This window comes from Vulpes vulpes, chromosome 12, assembly GCF_048418805.1.
Source record: "Vulpes vulpes isolate BD-2025 chromosome 12, VulVul3, whole genome shotgun sequence".
Lineage (NCBI taxonomy): Eukaryota > Metazoa > Chordata > Mammalia > Carnivora > Canidae > Vulpes > Vulpes vulpes.
The window spans coordinates 111,548,967-111,575,871 of NC_132791.1; the positions used below are offsets into that span (position 1 = coordinate 111,548,967).

General features: G+C 40.9%; 1 protein-coding gene across 11 annotated transcripts; it reads right to left on the reverse strand.

Annotated features, from left to right (window-relative positions):
• Nucleotides 1–2,883: 2,883 nt before the first annotated feature.
• Nucleotides 2,884–26,550, reverse strand: VWA5A (von Willebrand factor A domain containing 5A). 11 transcript variants are annotated; one of them, XM_025999007.2, is made up of 18 exons: nucleotides 26,352–26,550; nucleotides 23,069–23,126; nucleotides 22,747–22,949; nucleotides 22,218–22,440; nucleotides 21,922–22,097; nucleotides 21,520–21,634; nucleotides 17,789–17,961; nucleotides 17,438–17,526; nucleotides 17,088–17,232; nucleotides 16,568–16,647; nucleotides 12,510–12,624; nucleotides 11,462–11,626; nucleotides 11,083–11,183; nucleotides 10,591–10,844; nucleotides 8,149–8,277; nucleotides 6,343–6,473; nucleotides 4,486–4,612; nucleotides 2,884–3,926 (listed from the first exon to the last, which is right to left on the reverse strand). In XM_025999007.2, the coding sequence occupies exons 2-18, from the start codon at nucleotides 23,109–23,111 to the stop codon at nucleotides 3,847–3,849; spliced, it is 2,349 nt and encodes a 782-aa protein (XP_025854792.2). In that variant the 5' UTR covers nucleotides 23,112–23,126; nucleotides 26,352–26,550; the 3' UTR covers nucleotides 2,884–3,846. The 11 variants fall into 11 exon arrangements, with proteins under 11 accessions (XP_025854792.2, XP_025854788.2, XP_025854789.2 ...); XM_025999003.2 differs by lacking the exon at nucleotides 8,149–8,277 and adding an exon at nucleotides 8,334–8,471; XM_025999004.2 differs by lacking the exon at nucleotides 8,149–8,277 and adding an exon at nucleotides 8,334–8,471 and having other exon boundaries at nucleotides 23,069–23,123; nucleotides 26,352–26,539.
• Between the last annotated feature and the right edge of the window lie 355 nt (nucleotides 26,551–26,905).

The following is a 26,905-nucleotide window of genomic DNA, read 5'->3' on the forward strand; positions in this document are numbered from 1 at the left end:
AAACATACATAGAAAGAAAACCCAAAGATGAAGCAAAAATCTTGAAACAAGCCAGAGTGAGGGAAAACATCTTGTCCATTATAAAAAGAAGAAGAAAAAAAGACAAGAATTATAGCAGATTTCTTGTCAAAAATTATACAAGCAAGAAAAGAGTGGAGTGAAATTATTTCAAGTGTTGAAATGTTTAAAGTATAGCATATAAAATTCTTCCAGCAAAATTTTCCTTCAAGGTAAAGAAGATTTGTAAACTTTCCCAGACAAAAATTGAAGGAATCCATTTCCAGCACACCTGTTCTGCAACAAATGTTAAATGGGATCCTTCACTAAGAAGGAAAATGATATTAGGCCAGATATTAAGATTAACATAAAAGAGTATTGGAGAATAAATGAAAAAAAGTGAAATAAAACTTTTCTTTCTTAATTGATTTAAAAGATCAATTTGAAACAATAGCAATAACAAAGCATTGGATAATCATAATACATGGGTAAGAGAAACAAAGGGCAGCAATGCCATAATGAGTGGAAGGGGTAATTAGAAAAACTCAGTTATAAGGTACCTGCACTACATATCAAGTGGTACAGTGCTATTTGAAAATAGACTTCAGTCTAGTTCCAAATGTATATTGCAAATTCTAGAGCACCAATTAAAAAAATTAAGAAATGTAATTGATATGTTAAGAGTAGAGATAAAAGGAAATCATATAAAATGTTTAATTACCAGAGTAGGCAAAATAAGATGGGGAAAAAAATGCAACAAATAGAATACAGTTTAACATGGTAGAAATATACCAAATTACATTAATAATTCCTTTAAATATGAATAAGTACATCAATTAAAAGAGATTGCCAGAGCAGATAAAAAAATGAGACCTAAGTATATGCTGTCTATAGGAAACCTACTTGGAATATAAAGACATAGGTAGGCTACAAGTAAAGGGATAGAGAAACATATACCATGTTAACGCTAATCAAAAAAAGCTAGAGGGGCTATACTCATTTCAGAGAAAGTAGATTTCATAACAAAGAAAATTATCAGAGATCTAGGCACTACATAATGATGAAAGGGTGAATTCTCCAAGAATATATAATAATAATCCTAAATGTGTGTACACCTAACAAGAACACATCACAAATATGTGAGGCAAAAACCGATGAAGCGGGAAGGAGAAACAAAACCTGGGGTTTTCTCATGCATGAGGTTTCTCTTGGTTTTCTTCCAATCAGATATGAGAAACACATGGACTGTTTTTAAGGAAGCAATGGTTAGGTTGGGAGAGGAACAGGACATGCTAAGTGATCCCCAGTGTATCTGTGCTGGATCTGGGGAAAATTGGCTCCGGGTTTCATTAATAAGTGCATGTGCAGCAGGGTACCCCCGAACTGGAGGTACTGAGCCCAGCTTGAGTGGGAGCATCTCGAGGCAGTGCTATCCTGCTCATGGCCAAGTCTCTGCAGCCAGGAAAGAGCTGCAGGGTGTAGACAACCAATGGGAGCTGAGCTCAGCTCTCTCTCCTGGGCAACTTGCCCAGATCATCAGTTCCTGAAAGTACAGATGGTGCTTTATATTTTCTGAAAACATGAGGCACCAGCCTTGAAAGTGGGCTTCAATAAATGTGCCAAGACATACTTGTTGATTACGAAGACCGACACTTGTTTAAATTTGAGGGGTTTACAGTTGGCACAACATTTTATCGCACGAGCCCGAATGGAAAAAATAAAACCATGCTACTTTAAAACTGTGGTTGGTTCTGCATTTTAAAGAAGACCAGTGTAGGGTTGCTTTTGTTGTTATTTTTTGTTTTGTTTTTTTGCTCTCAAAGTCCATAAGCCCTGGCCTAGTCCGCCAGCTGAAGGATAAGAAAAAGGGAAGGAACAATGAATGTAATGAAAAATGATCCATGTAATAAATGTAAAGGACCATCTCCTTATGTGCACATGGTAGTTCTACAGGTTGCATGGTCTTTAGGGAGCTGTCTCTTGTCATAGCATCAATAGGATCTATCTAGATGGCAGCTGTGAGCACAAGACTCAAGACTGAGCCCCCAAAATTTAATGTGCACACGAACTACCTGGAAAGTGGTAATTGGCAGATTTTAAATAAGTCTAACTTCAAAGGCAGACCTTGATAGTTTTTGGGGTTGCCTAAAACTCTGCATTTCTAGCAAGCTTCCAGGTGATGCCACAGCCCTATTGCACAGGTCAGACTCAGCCATAAGCCAACTTAGAAGAAGATCCTGGGAAATCAATCTCCACTCTGCAAGTCAGGCTAATGTTCACTCAACAGCTTAACAGAACTCAGGTCTAGGCCATTCTCTACCTAAGTAAACAGATATTCAGAGGTTCCGCTCAGAATTCTTGAGTATTCAAGATGAAAGTGGTAAGGGAGTTCTAGTGTAATCCCACTTTTACAAATAGGAACACTATGCTCCCAGGGGTTAAATCATTTGTTCCTCATCAATTAACTATTTAAGAATATTGTCAGGATTCTGTTTTGTTTTGTTTTTTTTTACAAAGATTTTATTTATTTATTCATGAGAGACAGGGAGAGACACACACACACAGGCAGAGGGAGAAGCAGACTCCCTGAGGGGAGCCTGATGTGGGACTCGATCCCAGGACTCCCAGGATCACAACCTGAGCCAAAGGCAGATGCTCAACCACTGCGCCACCCAAGCATCCCTATTATCAGGATTCTAATAGTGATTTTCTGAGTCCTTTACTTGAGGACACTTAAGATAGGAAATAAGCCTACAGCAGAAGATAATGGGGACAGAACACAGTGTCTAGGGTGCAGGTGTCAGCAAAGTTGGGAAGGAAAACAAAGGATAATAAAACCAACACAAGTTCAAACATTAAATGTACAAAACCTCAGATACAAGAAAATGCAGTATAGAGACAGTCATTTTAATATTGACACAATAGTATTTTAGGGGACAGCATATGGAACAAGGTCATTTCCACGAGGATAGAGTATGTGGGACAAAGGTCAGAAACAATCACGGGGAGTTCCTTTCTTCCTCATGGGCTGAATGATCCAGGCCCAGGTCTCAGGCAAAGCTGCCTTTCAACCCACTTTTTCCTTTATTACGGATCAGAGCCAGACTTAGAGGCCTCACAGGCTCAGGCCAGGGCTAAAGATTCCATTATCACCTTCTTACTAAGAAACAATTAAGGAGAAATATCTGTCTCCAATGGGTATGATTCAATCCAGTACTGTAGGCAGTGAGAGGAAAGGCATGCAGTATTGGGGAGCAAAATCCAAGCAGGATCAACCAAGAAGTGCCACCTCTCACAGTGGACCCCTGGAGTCTCTCTCTTTGTGGTCTTGGGGTTATATCAATCCTAATGTTGACTTTCAACCTCCCCTCCAGTTCTCTGCCCCATCTTAGAATAGAAAATTGGATAGCTCACCAGTCTGGTCCCGATAAATATGTAAGATCAAAGGGAATAGACAAAATGCACAGCATTCTCTTATTCAAGTGTCCCAGTAACATCACTGTTGTACCCTATAGTGTGGAGTCTATGCCACCTGTCTTTCATGTGGTCACTCTGGAAAACCCAGGAGGAACATCACTGCCTATGAATGCTTTAAATTCCTCCAAGAAAGGGACCAGTCTCTGGGACCACTGGCACTGGGCTGAGGGTATACGCTGGAGAAGGTAGATCATCCTACCCAAAGGGAACCTGGAACAGAGAAGCGAAGTGGCGGGGGGTGGGGGAACATCCTTCACTCCTATGGCAAGAAACTGATGGGATATGGGTAAAATACAAAAACACACACAGCAGGAGAGTGTAAAGGAAAGGGCAGGAGCATGCAAGAGGCACTTGTTTTTCTGGACAGTCTCCTCAGAGGGCAAAGATGGCGGGGTCCACGGATGATTTGGTAAAAGCAATAGCAGCTTTCACAAGCTCTTGCATGATGGAGGCTGCCATGAGGAGAAAACAAGAATTAGAGTGGATGAACCATGACAAGAGTAAATATTCGTCCCCCAGCCTCCCCTACACCTGCCTGCTCATCGCCCCTGACTCCTGTTCTTGTCTTTCTTCAATACCCCTGATTCTGCTTTTCCTACCGCCTAGACTCCCTTTCATCTTCTCAGGCCCCAGAAATACTCAGCAGCTGTGAGACATAATAGACCCCCAAGGAGTGAGAGCTCCAGTCCAGCCTTGTACTCAGTATAGTAGTGAGACAGCAAGGAGAACAAAGGCCACTTAATGTCCTTCTCACAACTCACAGTCCCCATCCCATATCCCTTTGCCTCTTTACTCACCTCCGCCCTCCCTCAATTTAAGATGGCACCCTCATCCTGCCAAGGAAAGAACTATCTAGGAGATCAGAAAAGATCTGACCCAGGACTGTTGCGGGAGGGGACTTCAGGAACTCCTTCCCTGTCACCTTCTAGCAGGCCTGGGGGCTCAATGCTGGGGAAGATGGCTGACTTCCTATGGAGGGAAGGAGATGGGGTCTAACGATTGAACTCCTACCTGCGTGGATGCGGATCCACGTTCTGGCCTTCTTCTCCAGAAGTTCCCACTCGCACTTCATTTGCTTAGCATTGGAATGCAGCCAGACCATTGCCAGGACTGTGGCCCAGCTTGAGGAATTTGCATCCTGTACCATAGAGAGAGACTTCCTGAAGCATCCACGTGAGTGCTAGCAGCCCCTCAGCTGATACACTGATTATGTATCATGTCTGCTGGTTCACAGGCAGTTGACGACCACCTCAAATCTCCCTGTGCAACAGCTCTGAAGTCATTTTGCTTGTATCTCTACTTAAATAGTTGAGGCTTTAGAACCAAAAACAGCATTTTGATTCCTAGTAAGTTTTGTTTTGTTTCACAAAAAATTGCAAATCATTCATTGTTCAAGGTCTTTTAGGATGTCAATTATTCTTAATACCTCATCTCCCAGTTTTGGCAAATTTACAACCAGGAAAGCATGGGATCTGATTCTTTACTGAAAATAAAAACCTCCAGAGAATTCAGAGCCCAGTTGCTCTAAAAATCTGTTTTGAATTTGAATAAATTCATTATTCAGTGCCATGAATTTTTCAATGAGTTGGTTCTCAGTACATATACTCATCATTTACAAAATTCAAATTCCTCACTGAAATTCAGGTACAACAGGGTTTCTGAGCCCCTGGATTTATTGGCCCAGTTACCATGTCAAAGAAGGAAATGTTAGTCTGACCTGTCATTGGTTTCCCAATGAAACCAAGTTAGAATGTCATAATTTTTGTGTTTGTTGATAAATTATCCTTTTAATTATTTGGTCTAGAACAATATTTTTTAATAGAAATATAATGCTAGACATACATATAATCTTAAATGTCCTAGTAGCCACATGTAAAAAAATAAAAATGGGTACAATTATTTTACCAATATGTTTTATTTAACCTAACATATTAAAAATGTGATTTTAACATGTAATCAATATAAAATTTATTGATGAATATTTACATTTTTTACATTAGTTTTAAATCAGCATGTGTTTCAGTTATAGGATATTTGAATTCAATTAAGGATTTGGCTTCTCATTTGCATTAACCATATTTCAAGTGCTCAAGAGCCCCATGACTAGTAGACACTGTATTAGGTGATGCAGCTCTAGGATTTCTGAGGTTTATTTAAATACCTTTCACATTTTGAAAATTCAGGATGACACCCATCCTTCAGGTTTTTGGCATTTTGCCCATATTTAACAATTTCTCAAATAGAAGATTTGGTAAGTTACCTTGAAATTGTGGAGTATAACTTGTCCTCATCAGCATAGTCAAACACATTTGAAATAACTAAGTCATCACTATTAATATGTCACCTATCCTGACTTCAGAAAAATTTTGCTAGGCTGTGAACCACAACCTTTATTTTGAAGAGAAGCAATGTGGGTCCTGAAAACAGTTCTAGAATTGAATCTAGAACTGACTGGCTGGATAAACTCAGATGCATTATTAGAGTTCTCTATAAACAACAATGCAAATAGGATTTACCTTATTTAATTATGGTGATGAACAAATAAGTGGATGTTAAGTGCTTAGCACAGTGTCTGGCACAGAGTAATTGTTCAAAAAATTTAGATGATTGGCAAGGAATATAAACTTAAAGAGGATGCTTGATCTCCCTTTGTCAACCGTCGATTCCCATCAACTAGGTTATTAGTTCTTGTTCTTTCTGCTCTAACATTCCAAGAAAAAATCTTCAACCTCTATTTATGAGAAATTAATTTAGTTTATGGCCTTCTCCATTCTCCTTTCTCAGTTGAATCATGATTCACCCCAAATCTCATTACTGACTTCAACCTCTCAAAAGCATGCATATTCTTTTTTCTTATCTGAATCTTACCTTGACAGGGATTGCAGCCAGTAGGTCTTCTAAACTTCTACCTAGGATCCCAGCCAGATTTTCATCTGGATACCAGGAACCATCTGCATTCTGGAGGGAAATCAGCTGTACAAGATGATTATCCCCAAAGACTTTGGTGAAGAAAAAAAAGAAAGGATTAGAAATTAGTAGCCACTGACCCCTTAGCATACCTGAGAAAGACAGGTCTGACTTCAGAGACAGGCTATCGCAAGAGCGTAGAGCGAAGCAGATCTTACCAAGATACCTGTTATAGTCCTTCCCCTATATTTTCTCTGTGACAATGTAGGCCACCTGAGTGATATACTATCTCTAGGGGAGCTGGACTTAAATATTTAGCAACAAGGAAATGATAATGCTGCTTAAAGTTTTATCCAGTTCTATGTAAATGGGCCTTAAAACTTGACATATATTTACAAATTCTAGACCAGTATATCTCGAATGTTAATTATTAAAAAAATCAAAAGAAAGCAGATATAAAGGAGGCCTCAGCAATGTACCTCAAAGAATAGTCTAGTGTCTAATCCTGGTGGTTGGACAATTGCTTAAAGACCACACAGAAAGTATTTCACATCTGGCTGTCATATATGATGTACCTATAGCAACTTAAAAATTAGCAGGTAAGAATAACCATAACTAGAATAAACAATTCTACTCTAATGGGAACAAAAAATTTAAGGCTCTGAATTTCAATCATCTTAGTTTTAATCTCAGATTTGCTAATGCTCAAAACGCAATGGTTATATAACAAATGGGAATCTCAGTCTTCTCTGTAAACTGGAGCTAACAATGCCTATTGCATGAGGAAGAATGCAAAGTACCAAGAAGGCCCCTTGTTGGCTCCCTACAAAAAGTAGTTGCTAATTAGTTCACAAAGAAACAGAAGTTTAACACTCTTGAGTAATTTTTCTCTCTACTTGGGTAAGAGGATTCATAAGAGAGAGAGAGGTCAGAGCTGGGTTATCCTAAGCTAGGAAGGACTAGGGAACTAACATAAAGTGAGAAGCTACTCTGTGGCTAACATTCAGAATTTTCTTATGACAGCCCCGTGAGGTGGGTAGTTGTGCACCTGAGGGAACTAAGGCTCTAGAAAGTGAATTAATTTGCCTAAAACCCCACAGTAATTGGAGGACAGAGATCTGACTCCAACTGAGACCTTGATGCCCTCTCTTTAACTACCAGCCTAAAGAGAATGAACACAAAGAGGGTAAATGGCAAATAAGATGTTTAAACAATTAAACAACTGTATATGACAAATCTTGCTACAAAAACTGGAGACTAGAAAGAAGTTGCCTTTAAGACCATTTGAGTAGAAAAGGCACCTCTTGGTGGTAAAATGTACTTTGACTCAATCTGTCACATACAGGAGAAGCCCAGCTGCTTGGAACACAAGGTAATGGCCAAGGAACACCCTCTGGCAACAGAATGAGTCATTAGCCAGCATTGGAAAGATCCCTTTTCAAACCCAGTGTAGCAGGTGGCTCAAAGAAGGCAGCAGCAGAGTTCTGCAGGGGGAGGGTCCAGCTTGTAGGCCTGCTGGTTGAGCTGAGATAGTAAGGGGGGTGCATTTAAATAGGGCTTAACCCAGGCTCTGCTGGGTAGGTTTCACTGTAGACTAATGAAGGTGGGCTGACCCTGGGAAACATAGGAGCTAGACAAATCTCACCCTCTGCCTGACACTTTTCAAAGAGATTACCTCCTGGCTAGAGAAAGCCAAAGGAAGCAGAGCGTAGAAGATTGGTTCTTCAGTCCCCACAGATCAGAGAAGAGAATTGAGGCCCATCTTACCTGTTGGGTGAGTTTCCAAGTTCATCCTGTTGGTGGAAGAATGAGCCCTTTCTATCTCAGGAGAGGCCTCTTTGAGAGACATGCATTTCTTCCTTAGTGTATGATCAGGAGCAGGGGACCTGTCTAGTCCTATATATGTGACAGACAAATATGGGTGAGAAAAAAATCCCTGGAAAGATGCTCACCTAGAGCGCACATCTCCTTGCTAATCATGGGCCTACAGGGTTTGTAATCATCCCGCTGATATGACATGCTTGGGTAATGATTGATCCGCGTGGGCTGAGATGCAGGAGGAGAGTAGGAGGATGAGGGCTTTGAATGAGCTGAAAAACACCAGTACAGACATTAAGACTGAGATACCCTCTGCTCTCTGCTACAGGCAAAGGGCCCTGAGAATGTGGGCCACATGCCCTCTTATCCATGTCTGCCTCAGCTACCATCTTCACTGTGCATTTTTTTCTTCTCCCATGAGCCCACCTCCTGCACACGCCCTCACCCCCTGAGCCTTTCCTACTGCGTCCTCTGGAACCCTTGATACTTGCCAATGATCTTTCCTGCATCTTTCCTTTCATTACAGGAGTCTTTTCCAACTACTTATCTTAACAAAACTAATTTCTTCTTCTAAAAACCATTTCCCCTATATCCCTCTGTCCCTCTCATTGGGTGCTCTCTTGAGGTACCACAGCCCAAGTGCCCAGGTTTGGAAGGTAAGACGGGCAACCTCTTCAGTTCCAATTGTGGCATCCAGCTCATTACTGCTCCACCCCCATCTGGATTGCCTCCCTCACATTCATTTAGGGCTGCCTCCCACCTCTCTGTCACTTCACATTATGCACTAAAGTATCTAGATATAGTTTCTAGACTTCTACTTCATTTCAAGGCCTGCCATCATCTTGAGAGATTTCAGTACCCTTGTAGGTAACCTATCCAGCACTCTCATTCAAAGCTTCTTGACTTCCTCAAATCAAACGGTTTCAGCCTTCATTCTACTTCAGCCACTCCCTCCCAAGCCAGAATCTTGTTATCCAGCAGAATTGTTCCACCTGTAAAAAACAAACTGGGGGGAAAAAAGAGCAATCCTACTTTTTACATATAATATCCAATTTTTGCAGCCTTCTGACTCAAAGTTCTTTTACCTGGTCTTTGACTTCATCTGGACCTCTAAATCTGTGTCTCCTCTGCTTTTTCCCTACAATCCACTTCCTTCAATATTTAGTATATTTTCTATTTAGCTTCAATCCTGAGTCCAACACTTCACCATTCTCTCTCCAGTCTCTCCAATTCCAAGTACCTGATTTCCTTTTCATCACACACCAGGCAAAATCCCAACCTCAAAAAAGAGCCAACACTGTGCCCTCTTTGTTCTTACACCAAAGCTGCTGAGTCCTGCTGTAGTGAACCACATGGGCTCGGCTTCCCTTAGTTTAGTGCCACCAAAAAAGTAAAGGTACCAGAATTAAACCACATGCTCAACACTTCTTGGCAAATGCTTTATTTCTCCCTTGGAATTTCACGCTCCAATCATCCATCTTTCAAATCCTTTCCTCAAACTCTCTATTCTACAATGTCTTGTTTCATACTCATTAGTTATATTTGCTCTTTCACTAAAACTATTGAAAACTCATCAGACAGAAACTCCAAGCTCTTGCTCCTCAGCCTGTAAACTAGAATCAAACTACCACCTTTCCTCCTCTTCCTGGCAATACTGGGACAGCATCTTTAGTTACAACCTAGATGTTAAATATTGCCAAATGTGTATCTTTATCCCTCAACTCTCCTCCTCTGAGCACCAAACCCATCTATTTGTTTTCTTACTGGACATCTTCATATAGATGTTCCATAAGGATCTCAAGTTCAAAATACTCAAAAATAATTCAACATGCTACCTTCTAAACTTGACCTTGTTCTTCTCTTACCCTATTTAAATAAATGGAACCATTATACATGCAGTTGTCCAAACAAAAATCTGGGCTCACCTTGAAGCCTGTCTCTACAACAAACATTAAACATTCCCCTCCAGCCACAGAATCCTGCCCAGGAAATTTCTCTACCTTATTCTAACTAAGCCCCTCATATCTATTCTCAAGGCTGCTTGGGTTTCACTTGGGACACCCATTCCCTAACACTCCCAGACCATTACCATCAGCCACCTGTATCATCATTAATCATTTAATTATCCATAGGATAAATCAGCTTCATATTGAGACAGTTTGAATACTCAATATTTATTTACACTTTCTGTTTTAATTTTCCTTGTTTCTTTTTCCCCCTTGGATTATTTAGAATCTCCTTGGTTCCCCAGAAAGGCACCAAACCAGCCAGAAATCCTAAGTATGGAGAGACAAGGGAAAAAATTCACTGTCACACGCTTTTACTTCAAATGATGTGTTTAGATATCCAGGGCCCTTTATTTTACATGAGTTTGAATGGGGTAAAACTCACCACCTCCATAGAATCGTGGTATCATTGAAGCAGCACCAAACAGAATTGGCCTTGGAACATCCCTACGAGCCAGGGGCCCCTGAACTGGCTTGTTGAGACTTTTGTTGACGGCAATAAAGGCTGTCTGGGAGCTTATGACTCCACAGTCAATGCTGACCTTCAGCACATCTTTTTTATCTTTTGCTGGAGTGTCCCTGAAGCCCATATCCTTGGTCTGGAGAAAGGACTTAGCAGCAAGGCGGTGAATGGTGAAGCTAAAAGAAAATCATCCCGTTACTCAGGGCCCTCAAAAGTTAGCATGAGTAGAGTGAGGAAAAAGCCAGATAAAGAGATATATAAGACTTGAATGGGTTAGAAAGGCAAACTGATTGTAGGGACACAACTGAGCCCCCCAAATTAAGAGGAAGGAAACCAAGCCTTTCAAGAATAGCAGAGACCAAAACAAAACAAAAACACAAAAGAACAAAAATAACAAAGCAACTGAATTCTCACTTGTCATCGGGCTTGGGTTGCAGAGAAAATGTCACCCTATTCTCGAAACTCTTGCCCTGGAGCATGTATTTGAGGCAGACTTCTCCTGTCGCATCTGCTGGCTACAAAGTAGACAAGAATAGACACAATGGAAGGGAGAGTCACCAAGTAAAAGTCATAGCTGAGGAAACACCCCAACCCAACACATGAAAATGTCTGACTAGGAACCATGTAGCTGAGGAAATCAGAACCCTGAAATTATGGAGAACAGTGTTAGCAGGCTCTACCCGGCAAGTGTGATCTCTTGATGAGACTCCGCCAGTTTTAAGAAAATTGTCCAGAGCAGAGTTGAGGGAAGTAGCTACTCTGATGAGAGGAACAAATAAGAATAGGAACTCACCGGCATGGTCCCACTCAAAAGGGCATAGATGATTAACCTCTGACCCCTATAGAGGACAGTCTGTTCTGGTGAAAGCATTTTAGCAGACAGGCCACGAGGCAAATCCCAGCTCACAGAAATATCTTCTACTGCAGGCTGTAGAGCACGTTTTAAGGCACTAAGAGCCTGGTGGAGGAAAGAGAACAGAGTAAGCACAGAAAATAATAATAGCAATAATAACCACTATTAGCTTAACATTTATTATACATCAGATTCTATGCAACACAGTACATGCTATGTCTATTCCTTAATACTATACTAGGACATGGTAAGGGAGGATAAGGTAAAGGATGACACCACCCAAGAAAGAGGAACTAACAAGTAGCAGCAGAGGTCAAAGATGCCTTCCCTTGTGTGTACTAACCAAATGCAGTATCAATGTACCACCTCACCAATCCACCAGACATATTACATTGTTCCTTCTTGTTTTCTTTGTCTCATTTGCATGGAAGATAGGATATAGCCAACCAAAAGAGTTCCTCAAGCACACTTGTAGGATCTAAATCATGACAGTCAAAATTCTTTTTTTCTCCATTTCTGTTCTTAAACACAAAACCCTAACCTCTTCCAGTATCTTGTCTCTGGGCTTCCAACTAGTAGGATCAGAGGCCATTTCTCTAGAAACTATAGTGGGCCCCTTTTACATAAGGCCAAAAGTAGCCCCACTGTGTATTACAGCCCAAGACATTATGGATATAAGAATATGAATCGGGCAGCCCCGGTGGCTCAGCGGTTTGGCGCTGCCTTCGGCCCCAGGCATGATCCTGGAGATCCAGGATCCAGTCCCACGTCAGGCTCCCTGCATGGAGCCTGCTTCTCTCCCTCTCCCTCTGCCTGTGTCTCTGCCTCTCTCTCTCTGTCTGTCATGAATAAATAAATAATAAAATCTTAAGAAAAAAAAAGAATATAAATCCTAGTGTCAAGCTGTTGCCTCTGCTTTTGTGGAATGTCCCCTCTGCTCCACACTCCCTCTGGATCACCACCTCTGGACACAAGGCCTGCCCCTCACCTTGGACTGCATCCTGGCCTTGCCGGTGATAAATTCTGAAGTGCCGCCTGCTACACGGGCAATGCCTTTTATTAGGCTGGTAGAGGCTCCTTCTCCAATACCAAAGGAGAAACATCTGCAATTGTACAAGGATAAGAGCTTAGAGTGAAATTATAACATTAATACATACTAGTCAAGAATACCTAAAGAGATAGTCTTTTCCTTGACCAAAAGCATAATAGCTACAATTTATTGAGCAGATTCTATATTTCAGGAGACCAAATGCCTTACTGATGTGATTTAATCATTACAAGATTCCTAAAAGGCAGGCTTATGCTTCATTTTATGGATATGAAACTGAAGCCCAAAGAATTTAAGAAATATGTCCAAGATCGCACACCTACTATGGTGCAGATAACATTTGAGTACTGGTCTATCTGACCGTAAGAGCCCCCTGGTAAAAATATATATTATACTGATTCTAGAGGCAGAAAAAAAAACAAAAACAAAAACCACAAGACTATAGCCTCATCAATTATATTAATAATAAATCCAAAGAATTGGTTCATCAGACAGTGCTGAGTTAGGACAAAATAGCCCCTATCATCGATGCTTGACTAATATTGTACTGGAACCCCATCTGCCCTGGCAAGACTAGTCTTAGGGTAGGAAAGGGTTTTAACTGGAGAGTTCTCTCCCTGCCATAGTCTATGTGCACCAAATAGCTTTGTAATCACAATTTGCTTCCCAGATGGAACTGTTTATAGACAGAATGTGTTGATAATAGTAATAGAAGCATTTTTAGAAGGCATGACAAGGAGATTTCTCATTGTAAATTAATACACTGGAATTTTGGCTTCTGTATCAGTCTCTTTTGAACTGGGTTAATGTGAACCATCATCCCCAATTCTAGTGATGTCAGCAACAGGACTAATACTCTAAAATTGTAGGGCTAAGAACTGAACTTCTAATTATGGTAACCTACCTATGACAGTGCCCCCTAGAGATCACATCTTGATATTAACACCTTCAAATTTCCAACAAGATCCTACAACTGTAGCCTACATTTCTTATGGCTTCCAAAGGGCATTTATGTGTGTATTTAAGTGTTTTATTTATAAAACTAAAGCTAAGCAATGTTTATTGATTTTAACAATATTCTTAGAACTGAAGTGCTTCTTTGGATGATAATAATAAGGATGATAATTATAATAATGGCAAAAATTCATATAGCACATATTTTGTGTCCAGCACAGTTCTTAATGCTTTACGTAAGTATACCCTTTGAACCCTCACAGTAAACCCATAAGGTAAGTACTGTTATTATTCCCGTTTTCAAATGGGGAAACTAAGACTTAGGGAGTTTACTTGATGTATCCAAACAGCTAGCAAGCAGCAGAAGTGGAACTTAACTACATGATTTTTTTAAAATTTTTATTTATTTATGATAGTCACAGAGAGAGAGAGAGAGAGAGAGAGGCAGAGACACAGGCAGAGGGAGAAGCAGGCTCCATGCACCGGGAGCCCGATGTGGGATTCGAACGCGGGTCTCCAGGATCGCACCCTGGACCAAAGGCAGGCGCCAAACCGCTGCGCCACCCAGGGATCCCTGATTTTTGACTTAGAGTAGAACACCATAGGACACCAGAACACCATTCTGCTCACAGCAATGCCAAATTTCTTTCAGCCAGTAGAGAACTGGAAAAGCTGTATACAATATTCTTAATAATCTTTTTGAAAATAGCAAATGATTACCAAAACTATAGGAATCTATGGGCCATGACGTGGAGAGGAGGGAGGCCAAGAGTGATGGGCGTGGCATCTGGTATCCCATTAACCCTTGAAGCTAGTGTCAAGTACAAAATGGATGGCTCAAAGACTAAGAAGCCAAGCAGTTTCAGACTTGGACTTTCCAAAGAGAAGGTGCCCTTATAGATACCCCAGGTTTTTTAATACAGCCCTGCAGAACTACAGCCCAGAGGTAGAGAGGGGTCTGAAATAAACTAGCCATCAAATGAGCTTCAGTCATTTGACTCTAATTGGACTCAGATTATCTGCTTCTAGTCTAGCAACCCATCAGAAGCAGAGTATATCCCCACAGAGGGAGGATAACATCATCTAGAGGTTCTAAGAATTTCTATGGCTTTTCATATAAAATATCTTGACAACTAACAAGAGAATAGAAAAGTCTCCAAACGGAAATTATACACTAAACTTCTGAATAACATAGGCTTTAAAAAAATCATAATGGTAATTAGAAAATCTTAAGTGGATGTCAATGGAAAGTGACAGATCTAGAATTAAGATTCAGATGTAGATATGCTTAAATTTAAGGATCTAAATACATATATTAGAAAAGAAAAAGAAGTCTCAAAATCAACTACCTGAGTATCCATCTCCAGATATTAGAAAAAGAACAGCCAGTAAACCCAAAGAATTTAAAGGGAAATGAATATATACAGGAGTGAATTTAAAGGGAAATAATAAAGATGGAGGCAAGCATTATTGATAGAAAAAACTATCATACAATAGAGAGGATTTTAAAACCTTAAAAGTACCGGTGCTCTGAAAGGATTATTAAAATTGACAAGCATTTAGGACAAGGAGAAAAACAGGGAAAACACAAATAATCAACATCAAGAAAGAAAAGCTAATAATATATCACAGATTCTGCAAAAATTAACAACAGCATAAGATAACACAGCATAAGAGAATTTTATGAAAAGAAATTTGAAAATTTAGATAAAATATACAAACTCTCATAAAAAAAGCAAAAACGTATGGAAGTATGAATAGTCCATTTCAATGAAAGAGATTTAAAAACTTTCCCATAAGAACAGCCTCCTGGCAACTTCTAGTAAACATTTAATAAAGAAAATCTTTCAGATAATAGAAAAATAGACAACTCTTCTCAGCTTATTTTATGATGCCAGTGTAACATTGAATCAAAACCTGACAAGAATATTATAAGAAAAGAAAATACATGTTAATATTTCTCATGAAAACAGATTTAAAAATTCCAAACAGGTTTAGCCAACTGAATCCAAAAATACATAGAGAGGTTAATAGACCACAACTGATTTGGTTTTATTTCAGAAATGCAAAATTGGTCTAACACTGGTTATTAAAATTCACACAATAAAAAAAGGATAAAATCATACACTCATCTAAATATATACATAAGGATGGGATCCCTGGGTGGCGCAGCGGTTTGGCGCCTGCCTTTGGCCCAGGGCGCGATCCTGGAGACCCCGGATCGAATCCCACATCAGGCTCCTGGTACATGGAGCCTGCTTCTTCCTCCGCCTGTATCTCTGCCTCTCTCTCTCTCTCTGTGACTATCATAAATAAATAAAAATTAAAAAAAAAAAGATTTAAAAAAAAATTTCTTTAATATGATAAAAGAATCTACAAAAAAATCTATAGTCAACAATCACACTTATTGATGCAGTGTTGAACATGTTCCCTCTGAAGTATTTTAAAATACTTAAAATATAAATATTTTTCCCAAAATGTTTAATGTTATTCTCAACATGAATTTAAATAGTCAAATAAATATACATTGAGATTCTACAAAAATAACTAGCTAGTACTTTTTGAAAATATCAGTGTCATGAAAGGTAATGAAAAGCTGAGGATCTTTCCCAGAGTAAAGATTAAATAATCCATGGTGCTTTAAGTTAAGAAAGCTATTTCCTTTGGAGAGGAAAAAGTTGGTAGTGACCAACTCTAATTCATCCAGCTGTATCCTTGAGATTTGTGTAGCTTTGTGTACGCTCTACTTTGATAGAAATGTTTATGGTTAAAAAAACCCCTCATATTATTCAATTTTGGTTTCCATTGTGGTTTAGAAAGAATAAGGGACAATAACTTTGTGGCATTATTGACGTTATTTAGAAAATTACTTTTATCTTTTAGTAGAGAGGGGGAAATGGTATAGAAAAAGCTTGTTGGCTAGGAAAACCAAACTTCTAGAATCTTCTGTCCTCTGAAAGGAATGTCAACACTGGGATCTTGTGGCACTAGATTACATGTGGCACTAGATGGGTCAATTACCAGAAATCACATCCTCTTCATACCTGTGTTTCGTCCTGTTCCTCCTGACTTCATTAATTACGCTAAATGTGTCAGTAACTTCTCCATCTGTGAAGATAAAAAGCTGTCAAAAGAAAGAAGACATTCATCAAATCTCTGTGAAGACCATTTTTCAGATACCACAATATACCCTTGGGAAAAATCAACCATTTCATTCCAGAGATCGATACCTCTGCAGACTGGCATGAGGTCCCTAATTTTCCATGGTCACTTGCACCATGTTCTCACAAAATTTGTTGGGCATCTGGGATTTTCCTCACCTCTCCCTTCTCGTCTCACCGCAGGCTTCTGTGGCACTTTGCAAAAGGACCTCCATCGCCCACAGCACAGAGCTAAGGAAGAGGAATTCTATTACATGCCTCCTTTTTTCTCTTTATTATATGATAGGAGGCCCTGAATTATATGTCATATTTTAACAATCCTACAATGAAGCCCCGGAACAGATTCTTGAACAGAGATTTCATTTTCTCCACTGCCTTCTATTAGCTCTCTTCCAGGTCCTACCTGTAGGGGGTGGCCCGGTATGGAAGGTTCCCCGTAGATGATCTGGAGTGGTGTCAAGATTTCTGTGCCCCCCAGGTCAGCCCGCATAAGCTGAACTCTCCTCAGTGCTTCCTCCATGGTCTGCTGAGTGTATTCCACGCTATTCCTGAGAAAAACAAACATGCCCAGTGATGTGATAGCTGTTCAAAATCACATAGTATCGAGTCCCTGAATCAAGATGCCCCCACTGAAAACAACCTCACCTGAAATGCCCAATGCCAAAGTCGACCATGCAGTAACCCCCTTCAACAATCTAGTCCTTTCTTTAAAGTATCTTTTTTGGACTCTCTATGGACTTTCTAGAAACTTACGGAAAGAATGCCTCATAGGAAGTTCCAAATCCATAGACATTGAAATAACAGCCTATAGGCAAACTCTTCAGCAGCAAAATCAGAGTTTCCTGAAGGAAGAGAGGAGGAGATAGTGAGAGAGAATCCTCTCAGGCACAGATGCTGTCAATCTAACTCTTGAGGGGGGTGAAGGTGGGCCTTCACCCACTTCTTGAGTCCAGGCCCTTATATAACAAGGCTAGTATGTTATGGTCATGTTAGATGTAGTGCAGATGGTGAACACACTCAAAGTTCCAGATGGACCCTAACTTAACCCCAAAGATTCATCCTCATTTGTGCATGTGACCAGAAAAAGGAAGTAACTAGTTTTACCTTGGCTGCCTCTATGCGCAGCTGAGATTTATCCTGTTTACTTATGGGGCAATGCATACTTCCTGAGCGGTCCATGAGGAAGACAAATTCTCCACAGATAACTGGTGACTCAACTTCTGGGATGTTTGGATAGAAACACACCATTGCAGATGGATCCTTCATCAAACCATCTACTGTGAAAGGATAAGAACATTTTACCATGAAAAGGAACTCAAGAATACTAAAGACCTCAAGAATCAATTGTAGTGACTTATATAAGGAGTTGAAAAAATCCAAATCTATAACACTGTTTGATCTTCGTAGTGGATCTGCTGGCAAAGGATTTGAGGTGAGTTATAAACATAAAAGATATAGAAGCAGAAAAGATATGAAAGAGAAAAAAGGAGGTAGAGGTTACCAGGCACAAACAATAATTAAAAAATATAATTATATGCTAGTTTCCTAGCAGCTAGGTAAATGAGCGAAATGCATGAATTGAAAATGTTCCAGCATTTGCCAGAAGAATGAAGCTAATTTATTTGCAGAGACACCTTCCCTTAAAATCAATGAGAAATTTACTACACGAGTCCTTGTTTAAGTCTTTACACTTTTGAAAAAATGAAGCTCATAGGCAATTCATATGTTGACAGTTTGCAAGAGCGGAGAGTATAGGGTCATTCATACCAAGGAAAGTTTGCCTGCTTTGGGTATGAAATACTCACTGATACTCTCCAGAACTGGGATGTGTGTTAGACTCTAACAGCATCATCCAAACAATACTATGAAGGAAACCATGGGAGTTTGGCCTTCGTCACCGAGTTGTCAACATTTTGATTTTATTTTGAGGAATAAGTGAAAACTGATGCAGGAATTGAAATGGTAGTATTGAGATAGAGGTGAAATGAGAATGCCTAGGTTATATCCACTCGTTTTGCAGCTCAGAAAATATTAGTTGACAAAGAATTGAATTCCAATATCCTATTTTATAAAGTGGGTCCAGGACGATAGGTTTAAATTCTCAGTAGCCTTGGGATTCAGTATGATTAAACGATATGGCTCCATTTAATCTCCTGCCCCTGGGATACCCCAACAACCAAACTGGCTTCCAAATAAAATGGGTGCAGCTCAGCAAATATTTGTTTGACCACTGGTTCAAGGATAAGTTCTAAACCTTCCAGATTTCTGCATATATGGTGGAAGAGTAGCTTTTCTTAATAGGCAAGGTAAATTGCTTTCCATTTTAAGACACAGCTGATTGTAGTGGAATTGGTGCTAGACTGGTAAGTCAGAAAGGTTGCCATGACAATGAAGTGGGTACATATATCTAATGTGTTTAGGATAATCCCAGATACACAGTATGTACTATCTGGATATTTCTACTATAATTCCTTTCATATTATTCATATTCATATTATTTTCACCTTCACGAGTTTCTGCTTCCTCATTTTTAAATAAGGCACTTCAGGCCCTAGCTCCTGTGTTTGCTAACCTCAGTTTCTTCATCTTAAGAATCCAATTAGTGATACCTGCCTCATGATTATTTTAAGGGTTAAGTGATATCATACATGTAAGGAACTCAACCTAGGGCTTAGGTTAAACTTTTAATAACAATTCTAGAAAATTCTTTATAATTTTTGTTATTTTATTGAATTATACATACAATTTTTAAAAACCATGTTCTTGATATTCAGTTAAGTACATTCTAAGTACTTAACATAAATACATATTTTGTATTTTCATCACATAGTGGTATGCTTCATTGAGAACTCTCAATGGTTTTAGTGACCCCAGCTGCCAGTTGTCATTTGTTTCTTTATATGGATGGGAACAGCAGGTTGTCTTGACCAGATATATGATCTGAGTGGCCCTGCTAGAAGGGAGTCACAAGATCATAAAGGCTGCCTTTGCTCTCCCCTCTGGCCTACAGGGCTTACCACAGGAACAGATCAGGAATTCTGCATGGGGGCCAAGGGAATTTCTTGGAAGGAAAGGAATTGAAATCTCAATTCATACCTACTAAGATTCAGCATTATAAAACTTTCTCTGGTGGATTAAAATAATCCTAACTGAAGACTAGTTCTTCAGTGGGAGTATTTCATGGGCACCCAAGGGAGAACCCACAAAAGGGAAAGGACAAAAGCAGTACAAAAGGACTAAACTAATGTATAAAGACAGAGCATGGAGCTTCATGGAAGAGGAGCTGGAGTAAACCTGATTAAGATGGAGCCCAACCTCCCGGTGCATGGAGCCTGCTTCTCCCTCTGCCTGTGTCTCTGCCTCTCTCTCTCTCTTTGTGTGACTATCATAAAAAAAAAAAAAAAAAAAAAAGATGGAGCCCCACTAAGGGCTTTAGCATGGACAGCTTGCATGAAGGAAAAATGGTTGAACAAGTGAGTACAAAGTAAGGAGCTCTCAGCAATCTTGGCCAAACATTAACAATGAGAGAGGATGGTTATGAAGACCAACTACAGGAAATGGTCTTCATAGTAGTTGTAGTTACAGAAGTAAGGAACCTAATCCAAGCTATAGTATTTTGACTATGACTGTCCCCAAACATCCTTCCATTCCACCAATGTGGAAAATGCTTCAGAAGTATCTCTCTAGTGAGGCTTCATGATCCCTGAAATCCAAGGCTGGCTGCCTAGGAAGGTTTCAAGAGAGCAACAGACTGACATGGGTGATAGCAGTAATAAGGAAAAGTGCACATGTAGTCAAGAAAATTTAGAAAATAAGAGAAATTAAAGAAATTAATAAAACTAAATTATTTTTTTGATTTTTTAAATGTATTTATTCATTTGAGAGAGAAAGAAGGACAGAGTGTGAGCAGTGGGGGAGAAGCAGAGGGAAAGGGAGCAGCAGGCTCCCTGTTGAGCAGGGAGCCTGATGTGGGGCTGGATCCCAGGACCCCGGGATAATGACCTGAGCCGAAGGCAGATGCTCAACCCACTGAGCCACCCAGATGTCCCAATAAACTAAATTTATTACAAAACTAAACTTAGTCTTAGAAATTAAGATACTAGGGTGAGATGAAAAATCTCTGGAGATGGATGATGAGGCATTATCAGATTTGGAAGTCTTTGATAATTTGAAAACTGAAAATGTCACATCATTATTTTTATTTTTTCCCTGCAAATGAATATTTAATTTTTTATTGATAATAATAAACACTTGTGTATAATTAACACAAGTGTTATAGTATTTCAAATTCAACAACTCTATACATTACTCAGCACTCACCAGTAAAAGTGTGGTCAGCATCTGCCACCAAACAATATTATTGCAATCTTCCTGACTCTATTCCCTGTGCTCTACTTTTCATCTCTGTGACTTATTTATTTTGCAACTGGAAGTTTATACCTCTTAGTACAATTGATAATAGTTAAGGAGATAGAATAGAAATAGAATAGAATAGAAATAGATAAAAGGGATTTAAGAGGTACAAGCTTCCAGTTGTTTTTATTTAATTTTTATCCATACTTGCAGAGACTGATCATTGTCATTCGTGTTTGTAAACTAGTTGTGTTTTCTCTTGTGAATTATTTGTCCATGTCCTTGATCCAGTTACCTACTGATCCACTTACATTTGTCTACATGACACAATCACGTGAAACTCATTGTATCTAACCATTTGTGCACACTAAAATATAAGCTATTTGAATGCTTTACCCACTACTGGATAGAAGGGGGGAAAAACAATTCCAAGACAGGAGTTCCCTTTAAAGAGGTTAACTACAAAGGAAAAGAGAGAATACCTGGGTTGTCTTTAGCCTGCCCCATCTCTACGGCTACACTGGGGGTATGCTTCTCACTGTAGTAAATCAGGAGTTCCACATCTCGATCAAATTTGTGTCCTTCAGTCAAGGAAACCTGAGTTGAAAACAAGCAAAAGATCCATGTTAGAACTATCACTGCTTGCTGCATGGGGCTGAGGTTAGAGCTGAGCACTGTAGGCTTCTTCCACAAGAGAGCGCGTGGTCAGGAGCAGCGGCAAGAATAGAGAAGGCTCTGGAGAAGAAACAAGGATAAAGAAGGAACAAAGTGGGATTCCTTCTAGTTAATAGGGAAAATAGGGAACACTTTGGAAGGACTGAGAAACAAGATCAGAACCCAAAGAATAGAGGTGCCAGCAACAACAGTGCTTTCTTCTGAATTACCTGGGCAGAGGTCTTATCATCTCCAAGGTACTCCATAGGACTGAAGGGGCAGTTGGATTGGATCCTCTCAATGCCATGCTGGGAACGGATGGTGGCAATCATGCTGAATGTATAGGGCAGTTCCTCCAAAGGGACTACAGGAGTCTTCATATTTAGGCAACTGTCCTCAGACGATCCTACAAAGAGTTACCTTAGTTCTGTTTCCCCTTCCCACATTTCTTAGCACCTCTACACCCTTGAGGGGTTTCCCAAATTATATCACCTACCACCAGTATTCGAAAAGAAAGGATACTCACCAGGGCGACAATATCGAGGATTCAAGACAGCTGGGAGCACATAGCGCAGGGTCCCATCTGCTTCCAGAGGTAGCTCTTGCACATACTTCAGAGTGAGTGCCACCTTTGACCCAGGGTGCAGGTTCCCCACATTGCAACAGAAGACGTCCCTGGAGTACCTGTCCTCCTCCAGGAGGAAAGCTTGGCGGCGGTTGCTTAAGGCACTCTCATAGATGCTGTGGGCCTAAGGAGAATGGGGAAAGAGAGGCAATATCAAAGGTGGCTTGGATGAATGAAGAGATGAGTAGTATAGAAAACTGAAATTGATGGAGAAGGCCTATGATCAGGCCTGCCAGGTTCACAGCTAAACTTTGAATGCCTCTGATTGATGCCCCTGCTCCCCACCCCAGATGATTTTAGGAAAATATCAGCTAAAGGGGAGTAGAAGAAAGCATTCAACATCAGCATTTTTTATGAAGGTGTGTAGAGATCCTGCATATATATTAAGGAAATAAAGGGAGGGAGGAGATAATCTACTCATCCCTAGTACCTTCCTCTTATCCTTTAATTCTGCTTTAATTTTCTTCCCATCGATCTCGGCCTCAAAGCTGTAGACAGCTGAGTCTTCATCCATGGGGAACACAAAAAAGGTCTCCAAAGGAACTTCCTCCTCATTCTCATAGTTTAAGGTGGCAGACACACCAGCCACAAACTCACGAATGGACAAGGTTACACTGATGCTCTTCAGTGGTACTGGAGATAGACCAGAGTACAAGAGGTGAACAAACTTTAATAGAAGTCCTCCTGCCAGCCAGGCATGGGGCAAGATGCCAAAGGGACAGTGGCAAGTAAGGGTCATGAATCAAGCTTACCTGGTTCCTCACCGCGGGTTAGTAAACCACCAGGGAGCGCCATGGTGACGGGGGGCTACTGTGGAAAAGACACACCATGAATACAGTGATATGGTGGGGATTATCTATTCAAATACCAGACTTATGTGCTTCTCTCCAGCAGCAGAATATACTCAGGATTAATAATGGAGCTGGGAAGGAGAAAGAAGCTGTAAAGAAGGGGACAAAGATGCCAATAGTAAGGCTCCTTCTAAATGCCAGACCTAAGTGGGGAAGTCCCCACTAAACAGGAAGTCTCTGAAACACCCTGAAGCTGGTTCAAATACCAGTTCCACTTTTTCAAAGTCGAGTTTAATATACCATTCCTTAGCTACATGGAATAGGTGTAATGCACTTAACCTCTGTGAACCTCAATATTCTCTTTGTAAATGAAAACCATATACCTATCTGTCTTAGACGCATATGTAAATTTTTATATATGAAGTCCCTAGAATAGTACCTGGCTTATAGGAAGCATTTAATGAATGATAATAAACTAGTCTTGCTCCTGTTGTAAGTGCTAAAGTTGTTAAATAGACCTTGGCTATTACTTTGGATCATGCTATCCAGAGACCGGCTTGATCCAAAATGGTCCCCTGCAACTTAGATCACTTACTTTGTGACTTTCTTTGGGGGCTCATAATTGAAACCACTGTTGGCTTCCTCTGTCCAAGATACTCTTTTTTTTTAATGTTTTATTCATTAATTTTTTAAAGATTTTATTTATTTATTCATGAGAGACACAGAGAGAGAGAGAGAGAGAGAGAGAGAGGCAGACACACAGGCAGAGGGAGAAGCAGACTCCATGCAGGGAGCTTGATGTGGGACTCGATCCCAGGTCTTCAGGATCACACCCTGGGCCGAAGGCAGGCGCTAAACCGCTGAGCCCCCCAGGGATCCCTGTCCAAGATATTCTAATATGCATAAATAAATATCATATATGCAACACATCCTCTATTTTCAATCACGTCATCCTGTTATCTTCCAAATTTTATTATGATCTTAGACTACCGCTTCTTTTTTTTTTTTAAGATTTTTATTTATTTATTCATGAGAGACACACAGAGAGAGAGGCAGAGACATAGGCAGAGGGAGAAGCAGGCTCCATGCAGGGAGCCCGATGTGGGACTTGATCCCAGAACTCCTGGATCACACCCTGAGCCAAAGGCAGATGCTCAACCGCTGAGCCACCCAGGCGTCCCACTAGACAACTACTTCTTGTGATATGGTAACAAGGAGATAAATTGACATACCTAGATCATGACTTACATTATGATTCTTTCATCCAGAGAATCAACATGTAGGTCCAGTCCTAATCATTGGTCCTAGGGCCCCTGGAAGCTGCCCTCCCACCATTCTGAATAGAATCACTTGTGACCTTGCCTCTCCCTGCTCTGTCAAAGGGTGACATGATCTGCAACCCCCAGCAGCAGTTAGGGGGCTTTTCACTGAAAATACCCCTTCAGGAGCTAAAATGGAGTTGCCTGGTGCACAGAGAATGCTGAAGGAAAGTGAAAATAATGTCCTTATCCAGAATTCCAGGGGCAGATAAGTCACTGGAAAGCCCAACTTTCATTCAGGAATCCACAGGCCAGAAAAACATATAGGCTCTGGAGAGAGGCAACTTCCCCTCCTAGAGCAACGCCCCCACCCCCACTGAGGATTCCGAAAGCTTTCAGCAGGCCTTCTGTGCTCATCCCAATCACCACTTAAAACCTCGCACCCTACCCCAATCCAGAGCAATGTCCATGTTGCTCATCCGTCTGATAGCAATGGTGCTTCTTATATACCATCCCCCATCTCCACAGGTCAGCACCAATTAATCAGGTTTTTTGTCCTTGTTTGTTATTTTGAAGAACTGGATTAAAAACCAACAGTGGCAATATGGCTCGCATTTGACAGAAACAGGGTAGTCAAGCAGCTGTGGGGAGAGGAGAGAATGTTCAGGAAAAGGGTTATCATGCAGACACTTGACTGGGGTAAGATCTCTGGTGGAACAGGCTGGTGCTGGGGGAGAGAAGAATCTCCAACATCAGTAGGAAGCTGAAAAACAGAAGGCCCCAGGAGCCAGGGGTACCACAGCCAAAGCTCAAAGGGTGGCAATACTCACCCATGGTGGCTTTCAGGTAAAGACACAGAAGCAGAGGGGTGTCTCCTAACCAAGAAACAGCTCTATGTCCTGATTCTTCTTTTTTTTTTTTTTTTTAATTTTTTTCTATGTCCTGATTCTAACCCCAGCACAAACCCCTCACTTAGGGAAATTTGCTTTTCTGCAGCTTCTCCCGGACCCTTCGCAGTACAAACTATGATGGGTCACAGTCCTCTGCCCCTCGGGAGGGCATTTCAGAAATGCACCCAGCAACAGGTAGGCAAAGAGGGACCACAGGAGGTGACTTAGGTCAAAGCCTTGAATCTGAGGCAGCTGGGAGAAAGGCGGGGGGGTGGGGTGGGGTGGGGTGCTCACTGAGCCAGGGGGCTGCGTGTTAAGTGGGCCCTTCAGGGATCCAGAAGTCTCTGCACCCTGCAGTTCAGCCGCCCTCCAGGGAGAGGGAGGAGCCGAGCGCTAGTGGCGCAGTGAGCCACTCCCCCGCAGCCTGTTGCAGGGGACCCTTAGAAAACTCGTGATGCAGCCCAACAGGCGATTTGAATGCGCAGTGGGGCTTGGAGAGAAACGCAAAGTGATTGCATCTTTAAAATTTCAGCCCTAGATTTGCAGCGTCCAAGCATTAACAGAGGCATCAGAGTCAGCCCCTTGAATATCTATACGAAAGGGTGTTGCAATCCCGCTGGGGGCGCGGGAGGGGGAGGTTTTAAACTTCATTTCCACATCATTAAATTAGATAAAATTGAGGAAACAGCAATTTTCTACAAGGAAGGAAGGAAGGAAAGAAAAAGAAGGAAAGGAAAGAAAGAAAGGAAAGAAAAAGAAAGAAAGAAAGAAAGAAGAAAGAAAGAAAGAAAGAAAGAAAGAAAGAAAGAAAGAAAGAAAGAAAGAAGAAAGAGAAAGAAAGAGTAAAGAGAAGGAAAGTAAAAAAAGGGGGGGGATCTCGAGAGGATCAGGAGATGCCTAAATCCCTTTCCCAGCGCCCATAAGATTCCCCTAAACTGCAGAAAACCCCCAGGGACCGAACACCAGGACTCAATCCCCCATCCCTTCGGTTTGCAGTTCAAACAAGCCCCAGAAGCTTTGGGGCAGAGGAAGGGCAGATCTCAGCCGTCAGGGTGGAAGGTGGGATGGGGCCGAGTGGGCTGCCCGGTCACCTACCTTCTCCCGCAGGCTGAGGGCTCCGAGTCACAGCCAGAAGCAAACAGCTGCTGTCAAAATTTCCAGGAAGACCTGCCCCTTCTAGGGACCGGTTATAAAGTAGCGACCACTTGATTAAGGGATCAACGGAAAATTCTTCAACCCTAGAACGTTTGCTTGTTTTCCTTTGCCTCATTTGGGGAAGGAACAGAGGGTAGATAAAGGGAAGAGATTTTTTTTTTTTTTTTTAAACCAGTGAAATGCTTGAACGGTAACATCAACAATCACATCAAGTCACATCATATTTCTGTAACACATTCAATTATCAAGGGCTTGCTGTGCACTAGGCCCTGCTAATAATACAGTGCAGTAGGCCCAAAACTGTATGGGCATTGTATTATCATCAACTCTCCATCTCTAATTTGAGTCATTTGTCCCAAGATTGCATCCTTCCTAACAGCATGGGACTGGGGTTTGGGACAAGGAGACAGGGCAATGCTCACAGGGACCAAATCTTCCAGTCATGGGTGGTTTATGGGTTTTGCATAAGGATCATAAAATTAAGGTGTCTGGTT